At 49.7% G+C, this 10,944-nt stretch overlaps 1 protein-coding gene across 1 annotated transcript; it reads right to left on the bottom strand.

Moving 5' to 3' along the window:
- Nucleotides 1-1,589: 1,589 nt before the first annotated feature.
- On the bottom strand, nucleotides 1,590-10,575 carry LOC143925417 (uncharacterized). Its single transcript, XM_077449970.1, has 2 exons — nucleotides 10,554-10,575; nucleotides 1,590-3,097 (listed from the first exon to the last, which is right to left on the bottom strand). Exon 2 carries the CDS (start codon nucleotides 3,085-3,087, stop codon nucleotides 2,068-2,070), a length of 1,020 nt encoding a protein of 339 aa, XP_077306096.1. The 5' UTR covers nucleotides 3,088-3,097; nucleotides 10,554-10,575; the 3' UTR covers nucleotides 1,590-2,067.
- Between the last annotated feature and the right edge of the window lie 369 nt (nucleotides 10,576-10,944).

Raw genomic sequence — 10,944 nt, 5'->3', positions numbered from 1 at the left:
CCAGGCTACAATTGGTGGCCACTTATGAGCCGTGTTGTGGAAACTGGTAGGCTGCATTTGATATCATGTCTGCAGTCTCTGACCATCTTTTGTATCATCATGGCTGCAGTCTCTCACCGTCATCTGTTGTATGTCTGAGGGCTCTTTCTACCATACTCTAATAGAAGCCCTCTCCGTGTTCATCAGAGAGATTCCTCCCTCTAAGTCCCATTAGTGTACTCTCTTCCTGTAATTTGTTTATTATTAAGAGATCATGGGAGGACCCCAGGGTAACGAAGACTCCTTAGGGGAGCATCTCTGTGTTTGAGTCTTTGCCATAGAAACATTTGTAACGGGGAGGAGTTATTAAGATGACCATGTCCATGTGGGGGTGCCAGAAATATTTCTGCACCCAGACGTCGGTGCCCCTAGGATCAGCTCTGCCACTACTGAGCAAAATTCCACTGCTAAACTGTGCCATTGAAAAGTAATGTGCTGCTGCAATACTGTGCCTTACTGCAACATTGTACCATTAACATCTGCTCTATTGCAATTGTATGGGCACCGTGTTATTTGAATGATAGTATCTGTTCCACTAATTGCAATTACTTCTGTTAAATATACTTCAGCATGCAAGAAATTATATAACTTTCTGGCCTGTGTGAGCAGGGCTGCTCACAACTTTCCCTTTTAGGCCGGGTTCTCACTGGTACAACACAACTATTGTACAACTGTCATCCTACTGGGCCCTGCAATATCAGTCCTACTTCCATCTAGATATGTGCATTTCATTTCGAATCTAAATTCGGACGCATCCGAATTACAATGCTAACGAATTCAAAAAAGGACCCAAATTTGGGGCCACGCATCTCAAAACCCCAAAATTTGGTATGCAAACATAGTACTACAACATCTCCAAATTTGGGCTTTGTAGCTCCAAGTGACCCCAAGTTATGTGGCCACAAAATGTCAAGCACTTTACTGCAGTGGAGAATGACATTTTGCAACCCGACTTGGGGCCACGTATCTCGGGGTCACTTCATGCTAGAAACCCCAAATTTGGTGATTTTGTAGTGATGTGTTAGCATACCAAATTTAGGGTTCCTAGCTACAAGTGGCCCCGAGATACTTTGCCCCAAAGTCAGGTTGCAAAATGTCATTCTCTTCTGCAGAAAAGTACTTGACATGAGGGGCTCCCACCATCCCTGGGTTTTCAACTTCATCGTAACAGAATATTAAACGAACATTTAGAATCTCCCACTCCCATTAAAATACACACACCCCAACCTTCATTTAGCAGCAGAAAATCTGATTAGTCAACAGAACACCAGTCACGTTTCCATTGTAACAGAATTTGGATCTGAAATTCAGCAACAAAATTTCTATTTTGGATGCTTCTGAATTATCAGGAATTCCTATGAAGCAAACCGCACATAGGAAATATATTCTGACCGCTAACAGATCTTGCTGAACCAGGGTACAGACAACAAACACTAGTGTTAGAGATTTTGCAAAAACTGCACAAAAAGTTACACCATTAAATGTTGTAGTTTAAAAATGCAGCTGTGTTTTGTGGAGTTCTTAAGTTTTAAAATTAAGCAGGACACAGGAAATGCAATTTCAAAGCATATTTATTAAACAGAATTACGGTCCAAATGCAATGGTCACCACTTTCTCAGCCTGCCAAGGTATACAATTTTAAAGTTGTCCTTTGAAGTGAACCTTGGCATCAGTCATACAGGGCAAATGTAACTGGATGTCACAGAAAGTACTCTGAAGTAGATTGCACTCGCCACCCCTGATATCCTGGTACTAGGACATTTCCCATCCTGTCTTCACACAGAGGGAGGGGAAGCCACATCACTTGCCCAGGTGGGCACAAAGTGAAAACAGGAATGTTCTACAGCCCTACAGGATTATCAATGGTATGGCAGCAGAGCATTGACCACAGGGGAAGGAATTACAATCTGCCCAAAACCTCTCCTGTGAAAGTCTTACATTGTCCAGTATGAGAACTAGTATAGGTCCACTGCTAATAGGAGTGACTGAAGCCACATCAACTTTGGAAATCTAAACCTGAACTAAATTTCATGCATGTGGAAGGGGGTTATCAGTAGGTGGAGAAGGCTTGTCAAGAATTCTCATGTCACGGCAATGTAGCACAGGCTCTTTTCCCAATCCCATCTGGTAGACAAAGATGTAGACTTTTTGTTTGGGCTCCACAGTGAGTGTCATTGTCTCCGCAACTTCAGTGACCTCATTCCAATTCTCTTTCTCTGTGTTTGTACTAGAGCCACCGTATTCAGTGCTAAGGGAAAACTGGGCCTTAGTGATCAAAGCACCCAATCCTCCTGTCTCGGCCGAGACAGTTGCTGTTACTTTCCAGTTGTGCTCCATACTGGATACCTTCTCCTTTTCATATCCAACCTTCTTGGAAACCTGATTCTTCCATTGAAGGGGGGTCTGGGAGTCATTGTCAATGGTCTTGATGCACACCCACTCACCATAGGATGGGCCCTTGGCAATAGCCAAGCCTCCAGGCAGAAAGCCGTAGATGCTGGGATGGAAGGAGTAGGTATCAACACCCTCGTTTTTGTTGAAGTTGGTACATCTTGTGTACTTAATCCCTCCCCATTGGTCCTCAGGATTCACAAAATAGTAGTAATTTCTCACACCAAAATAATAAAGGCCATTTCTGCATTCCGGGTGTAGCGTGAATTCTTCACCCGCTTCATATTTGTTCATGTTCCTTGTTCGGCGATAGACCCCTCGGTCCTGAAAAATGATATAGAAGTATCCAAAAGCCGAACAATAATGACTGCCCCCTTGACAGTTCGGGTGTAGGGAATAAACAACTGCACTGTCATCTGTGTTCATGTTTGTAACTCGACGGTAGTGGTCTGACTTGATAATGTAGAAGTGGTCATCCTCATAGGCCACGTAATGATCTCCATTCCTGCAGGATGGGTGCAAGCTGAAGATATCCAGCCCTTCTCCACGATTAAAGTTTGATGATCTCATGTAACAATTAAGGTCTGGCCTGACAATATAGTAATACTGGTCCACGCCACAAAAATCTGCTTTACTTTTGCCCTTTGGGACAATCATAGCTGAGATGCTGAAAAGGAAGAGAAACAAAAATACAATTAAGATATGCATCCATTAGCCAGTTAAGCCATTTTAGATTTTACAGATGCAGTACAAGAAACATTACAGTATGTTAGGCTGCTGCCATGAGTAAGTATATTACCCATTACATAGGTCTGAACAAGGAACATATAGCTATCACAGCACAGGGAGTCCCGTAATGATCCGCCCCAAAGGGGAGGGGTAATGGAGGGGCGGGCATGACCTGGTGCCTTAGGAACCAGGAAGATAGAGGGAGTGGTAGGTTAGGAAAAAGAAGGGGAGGAGCGGTATAAAAGGGGGGCGGAGCTATAGCGGGAGCCAGTGCACGAGGATATTCGTCGGAGGAGGCAGCTTTTATCACTGCTCCTCCACGCATCATGGCGGCGGCGCCCACGAGGCCGCGGAAGTGCGGGGGGACGGCGCAGCGTACCAGGCAAGTGGAGGACCTGATGGGGGATGACACAGATGCGGGGGGGTAGCGGGGTGCCTGTGCAGCGGGCCCGGTGGTCTCGGCCGCCGGAACGCTTTCGCCGGGCCCCGCCCCTCGACCACCTCAGGAGCATGGGAGCCTGATGGGGGACGGGTCGGTCCCCCAGCTAAGCGGAGGCAGCAAGGATGTCGGGGCACGGGGCGGTCAGCACGCCGCCATCTTTCAGCCCGGCAGCCAGTCACGGGGGGATCCCAGGGAGGGCCCCTGCACCAGCGGGGGATGGAGGGAGGGGGTTCAGAGGGCTGAGGACATTGCGCGGAAGCCGGGGGTGGGGGAAGTGCACAGCAGCGGACGCAGGGAGTCGAGAGACGGTGCGCCCCGGGTCGGGCACACACCGCCGGTCGGGGGGAGGGTGCCCCCTGTGCAAATGCAACTTTTCGGCTGTCGGAGCGATACGGCCTCTGGGGGGGTCGCCCAGGGGGCTTCCTTTCACAGGTGGACAAGGACGTGGCGGAGCGGTCAGACGGAGAGCTATCCACGGATGAAGAGGTGCGGATCCAGTGGTGGAGAGCGGCGGCGCGGCGTGTTCCTGGTCGGTCCGGTAGGTCGGTGCATACTGTCCTTTCTGATGCTTTGCAGGGGTTGCTGGGGGTGGTTCAGTGTGTGTACAATGGGGCGTTGGTGCCGGCGAGTGGGAATGGGAGGGTACAGCAGGTGGCGGGGTCTGGCCCGACTGTGCCGGGGCCCGCGCCTCCAATCCTGGGGCCTATGGAAGGGCTACGGGAATTGGTAGGGAGGTTTGGGGGGGCCGGGGTACGCCAGCTCTGGCGGCCCCTTTGGGGGTACGGGTGCGAGCACTGGGGTGGCTGTGGTAACGCCGGCGGCGGTGGTGGAGCATGCGGCACCCACGGGGGATGGGCCGTGGCGAGTGGGGGGGGGGTCCAGGGCGACTAGGTGGCAGAGGTGGGGTCCGGCCGGTCGGACATGGTTAGGATTGGGGACGCGGCACGATGCGAGAGGTACGTTTGCTTCGAGGGCCCGCGGGGAGCACACCTAAAACCGGAGGGCCGTGGGGAGCTATGAAATGCTGAGTATGTGGAGATATTCTCACTCCTCCGTTGGGGGAATTCATCTTAGATCGGGTCAGGCCCACTGACACCAAATAAGATGACAGGGGGAAGAGGCATTATAGGCTGATGCAGCGGCCGTTGGCGAATTGGTTGCAGGCGTTTGCGATCTGGGCGAGCGTCTTTGGTAAAAAGAGCCCCCGAACACCGCTCTGGCAGGGTTTTTGCTATATGGACGCCATCGGGGAGGCCCGCCGGGTGTACGGGGGTATTGCATGGCTACGGTGCGATGAACAGTACTGGCAGCGGCAGGCCCGGTACTACGGTGGGGTCACAAAGACATCAGCCTCTGGTTGCGGCTGATGTCCTCAGCTCGGGCCCCGTCTGTTTTTCTTTTCAGGGGGGCACACCCTCCTGAGGGCTGTTGGCCGGAAAACAGTGGGGAGTGTGCGGGCTGTTCGAAGAGGGCACCTGCAAATTCGGGGGGTGCGTGCGGATTCGGGCACGACTGTTCGGGTTGCGGGGGGGCCCGTGCATCGTCCTGGTGCTGTAGGGAGGTAAGACGTGCCGGCGACGCTTCTGACAAGAGGGAGGACGCCGGTTAGGTTGGGAAGGATGCTTCCTTTCCTACGTGAGTTTCCGGATGGGGGGGGGGCTGCGCGGCTATGGCCGAGGGTTTCCGGATACCTTGTGACTTGACGGTGGTGCCACTGTTGGCGAGGAACCTCAGGCAGCCCTGCAGCGTCCCGCGGTGGTGTACGGCAAGTTGGGTGAGGAGGTAACGATGGGATGCACGGGCCGTCCGTTGCTGGAGAAGCTTCGGGGGGGACCTTGTGGTGTCTCCACTGGGGGGGTTGTCCCCAAGGAGCCGGACAATTTTCGTCTCATGCAACACTTAGCTTTTCCCAAGGGGGTTCGGTCAATGACTTCATCGATCCGGAGGTCTGCGCGGTGTCATGTACGTCCTTTGACGCGGCTGTCTGGTGGGTACGGCGGTATGGCCGGGGAGCGCTTCTGGAAAAGGGGACATCGAGTAAGCGTCCGGTTGCTACCGGTGCGCCCGGACGGCTTTCAGCTGTTGGGTTGGCATTGGCGGGGGCGGTGCTGCGTGGACAGGTGTTTGCACGTGGGCTGCTCCGTGTCGTGTTCCGTGTTTTGAGCAGTTTAGCTCGTTCTTGGGATGGTGGTGAGGGATGTCTCTGGCCTTGAATCAATCATTCACTTTTGAGACGATTTTTCTCGGCATGGGCCCCCGGGCTTCCGCTGTGTGTGCGATCTCCTTTCTACGTTGCAGCACATCATGAGCATTTTCGGGGTGCCATTGGCGGCGGGATGAGCAGGGGGCCCGGGGGGGACGGAGGCCCTGGAATACAGGCTGACGTTGGAAGAGCTGGAGGACTTGCTAGGGGGGATTCGTGGGATTCAGGGCCGCCCAAAAAGTACTGTTGAAAGGCTTGCGGTCTTTGCTTAGGAGACTGACCTTTGCGGGACGCATTGTACCTATGGGGCGGGTGTTCTGCCGCCGGCTGTCGGCTGCGACGGCTGGGGTGAATTCACCGACGCACTTCATTCGCTTGACGAGGGAGCACGGGGATGACTTAGGCGCGTGGCGTGCATTTTTGTCCTCATACAACGGCCGAGAGCTAGGGTTGGCCGGGCCGGTGAGCACTATCGATGTGGAATGGGTTGCAGATACAGCCGGGTCAACGGATTATGGCGCGTTGCTTTCGGGGCAAGTGGGTGCGGCGTAATGGCCGCAGTCATGGAAGGAGGCAGGTTTCCTGGGCAATTTTGGTGCTGCCGGACCTCTTCCCGAGAGTGCTGGCATTGGAGCTGTGGGGGGGAGAGTGGCAGGAACTTGAAATTGCGTATTAATTGCGATAACATGGGGGTGGTGAATCGCATGTCGGCATCCTCCCCCCGGTTATTAGAGTCTTGAGACAGTTAGTCCTTCGGTGCCTGCATTTACAACGTGTTCTTTTATGCAGTTCACATCCCGGGGGTGTATACTTCCTTGGCTGACTTACTGTCTCGTTTTCAGTGGGACAAGTTCGGGGACCTGGCGGTTGTGGCGGGAGTCCCTGGCCCGGAGTGGATGTGGGTGCTGCCCTTGGAGTCGTCGTGGGAGGGATACAGCGGTACGCAAGTGTGTCTACCTGGTTTGCATACAAAAAGGTATGGCAGGGATGGCAGGGGGTCAATGGGCCAGGTGTCCTCGGACAGGGATGCCGGCGTCTGGCGTTCACTGGTGCTGTATTTTGTGGTCCGTACTATGGAAGGCGGGCGCTCTGCGGCCGCGATGGACAAGGAAATGGCAGGCTTGTCTTTCTTATGTTGCTGGGTTCGGAGGATTGGACAAATGGTTTTGGGCAGGACAGATGCTGTGGGGTTTTCGGAAACAGGAAAAACGTGGGGACAGAAGCCGTCCGGTAACGTTTTATGATTTCGGCGGCCATATGTGCGTAATTGGGAGCAGTTTGCAGGTCATGGTTTGCGGCAATATTGTTTCCGGTGGCCTTTTCCTTATCATTTTATGGGGGTGTTTGGGGAATAGCGGTGTAATGGGGTCGGAATATGCTTTACGCTCCTGCCGCATCGGGGCGGCCGGGTGTGGGTTGGATATACATCGGTGCGTGGGATAGGTCTTTGGGATTCGCGTAGGTTCAGGTCCTACGTGGGGCCGCAGCTGGCGGCCGGTCAATCTCGGTGAGGTGTGGTTCTGAAAAGGTATTGCTCAAACGAAAAAAAAATAAATAAAAAAATAAAATAAAAAAATAAATAAATGAATAAATTAAAAACAAAAAATAAATAAATAAATAAATAAAAACAACAAAATAACAACAAAGTAGTACTCCTCGTTTGGATCGTGGGCCGCTCTTGTGTTTGCTGGGGGGCCAGGAGAGGAGACATGAGACCGGATGGGAAGCTGCTGGGGATTTCCAGGAGGAAAGCAGGGTTACATTGGCTGGAAATCCTGGACAGGCTGTAGGAGAGGTTGACGGGTGCGGTGGACAGGTATGTGCATTTAGACCGTCCTCCGGATGTGTTGGTTCTCCATGCTGGGGGGGCTGACCTGGGGGTCAGAAAGGTGGGGGGACTGCTCGGGGACGTGAAGGCGGATTTTCAAGCGCGGTTCCCGAACACAATGATATTGTGGCCAGACATTGTGGCCCGGACCCAACGGGGGCGGGCTTGATCAGTGGCAAGTATCCGGTTCAGGTGAATAAGGTGGTGGGGTGGTTTGTGGTCAAGAATGGTGGGTTGGTAATCGGACGCAGGGAACTGGAGACTAAAGTGGGATTGTACCTGAGGGGGATGGGGGTACGTCTCACGGGGGTTGGCATTGATTTATGTCCCTGGGTTTGCAGGAAGGCCTCCAGAAGGCATTGGGGTGTGGGGTTGCCCTAAAGGGTAAGGTGGTCACCCTTTCAGGCTGTGGCGGTATCTTTCTGGTGGTCTTTGACGGTGGCGGTAAACGGAGGTGATCAAAAAGGGGTGGGGGGCTCATCGGTAATATGGGCCCCTCCGGTGTATTCCTGAATGGTGGACGGAATACTGGGATGTTGTGTATTCCTGAACGGTGGACGGAATACTGGGATGTTTTTCACTGCAGGAATTGGTTGTCTCTGAGCGGTCACAGCTGGAGGCTGGGTATGTAAAAGGTACCGCAGTGAGGTTGGGGTTTTGGTTTAAAGTGGGTCACCGTCAGAGATCACCAGACTGGAATTTAGTTTAAAAATGTGGTTTATGGTTTGATATATGTTTATATATTTATATATATATATATATATCTTTGGAGTGAGTAAAAAGTTTTGGTTTTGTTAATAAAGGCTGTTGTGGCCAGTTTACTCCAAAGAGAAGGTGTGGTCTCATTATTAGCAAGGTTGATAAGAAGGTCGAGGTGGCAGTGGTTAAAAGAAAGGGGACATTTAGGCTACGCAGGTCATGGGCAGCAGAAATCTTCCAGCACCAACTTCATTTGTAGTTCTAAAGTGTCAGCTACTGAGTGCTAAGAGGGGGAAGGTAATGCCAACCTGAACGCCACCTGCCCCGCACATTTTCTGGTGTTAGTATGGTCTTCAGGAGAGTCCATATTTTTTTCCCCAGATCTCTAGTGATCTTTTCCAGCACGTCATCATTTACATGAAAGGAATGTTAAACCCAGTTTGTGCATTGATGGAACATGCAATATGGGCAGGTACAGGTGTGTTTAATATGTGTACCCTTTAAAAAGTTTAAAGCCACAACTGTAAAAATAAAGTAACTTTGATCCCTTCTTCTCTTATCCTCCCCTTCTTAAGCAGCACCCAGTCTGATTGTGCAGAGTGCCCCCTCCCAGCTCTGTACTTTCTCAGTTGTGTGTATTGCTAGAGTTTCTCTTGGAAGGGTGCATGAGATCAGCAGAGGGCCAATCAGCACTGTCCAGAGGGTCAGGGGTACGGCAGCCCCAGAACAGTCAGGAGAATGAAAATAACTACCTGCTTTAACCAAAATACCGATACCTTGTTTCCCCAAAAATAAGACAGTAGTGCTTATTTTTGGGTAGGTCTTACCATGTAATATGCCATCTTCTGTCCCCCTCCTTGTCAGGAGTTCCCAGTGTGAACCGAATTAAAATGCTTGTAAAATCCTATAATATACTCTATTACAGCATAGCACCCACCTGGCCATGATTTTGAGGGACTGTCTGATTTGGAGCAAAGTCCCTCATTTCAGTCTGATCTATATAGTTGTATATAAAAAGGCACTTTTTTTTGAAAGATAAAGTGTTTTGCAGTGCTAAACCTTTCATCCATTTTATAAATTGCTGCATTTGTAAATTCCAAAAGCCAATATAAAAGGATTTATCCTTTAAGGTTTAACCAATCTTGTGTTTTTTCTAGAATTCTTTAAGGGGGTGTGGCAAGGGGTGTGGCCTATGCCTGCATAGGTTTGCAGATAGGTGTCCCTCAATTCCATCTCAAAAGGTTGAGTTGTATGTTACAATAATGTATTACAGAAACACACACTACAGTAATAGAGCGGATTATAGGATTTTACAACCATTTTAAACTAGGGATCATTCTCAGGAACACACAGTAAAAGTCACAAGACTGCTATATACATACACTGTTAATGAGAAAATGAATTTAGCCATTGAGATTTACTAAAGAATTGCATTTCCATGTACTGTGGGAGATCAGATATAGTGAATGCAGGGTCCTGGGTTTAGGAATACATTAAGACTCACACACTCACTAAAAGGGTTAAAAATCTCACCATAACTGACCTCTCAAAATGCATGTTGCTTGGCTGTCATACTGATTAAATCCCTTCTGTACTCTGAGGGCCTCATCTAGAACAAGTATACAAATCACAAGATCTGACTTATTGACTTTCCAGATCTGCAGGCTGTTCTCAGTCAGCGGTATTAGGAGAAACTCATCATTGACAACCTACATTTTACCCAGGGTAGGCGTCCTTTGTTCTTGCTCAATTATGTAATCAGAAGTCACTTTGCTCAAGTCAGACCAGTACATGCTGATTGGTTGCTGCAGGCATTAGGTAGGGGGGGGGGAATTGTAGCAATGCTCTGGTCTCCCAACTCTCCAATGGGCTCATCCTAGCCTACCACAATATGTGCCCCATCAATACTGTATGCTGGGTGGCCTCAAAAGTCAATCATAGCCATGTGTGGTCAGTGCAGGGTGGGCCCAAAAATTGACATCCTAGTGAAAAGTAGCAATGTGTAGGTTAGGTTGTCCCAAGATCTCTGGAAAGTAATATAGTTTCAGACACTTGAAATGTTGGACGACAAGCAAACGGAGGAGAAAAATAAAAATATGTCCCAACCCCTAATATACAGGAGTGCACATCCATATAAAATAAATCATTCATACCCAACACCTATAGTTTACATTCTTCAGTATAAGAAATTACACTAGAAAAGGCCAATTCCATATACTTACAATGCAAAGCCTCTGTGCAGAGCTGAAAAAGATCCGTGGTGCTCAGTACATGTGAGCCCAACAATCTGAGCTCCTTCTTATATATGTAGATCACCCAACACACTGATCTCTGATTGGCTGGGTTCACCTTCATTATAATCACCTGATACAATCTCAGGGGGACTTTTGTTAAAGAAAATTAGCCACACATTTGCAATTCGGACTGCTTCTTATTTAGCAAAGTATATGTGAGATTTTCTTTTGTATGTTTCCAACCCCTGGAATCCTGGGCAGCCAAAGTAGAACTAAAATATTTTTTTTTCATTTTTGGAGGGAGAGAGGCTGACCATACATTATACAATTTTCTTATTCAATTTCCTTTAGATTTACCTTCAACTATGTTGTGCAAGAG

This window comes from Lithobates pipiens, unplaced genomic scaffold (assembly GCF_037356315.1).
Source record: "Lithobates pipiens isolate NorthernLeopardFrog02 unplaced genomic scaffold, aLitPip1_a1.2 Scaffold_22, whole genome shotgun sequence".
NCBI lineage: Eukaryota > Metazoa > Chordata > Amphibia > Anura > Ranidae > Lithobates > Lithobates pipiens.
This window is presented reverse-complemented; position numbering and strand designations above follow the sequence as displayed.

Coding starts and splice junctions, on each gene's coding strand:
- LOC143925417 (XM_077449970.1), bottom strand. CDS start 3,087: ATGATTGTCCCAAAGGGCAAAAGTAAAGCAGATTTTTGTGGCGTGGAC.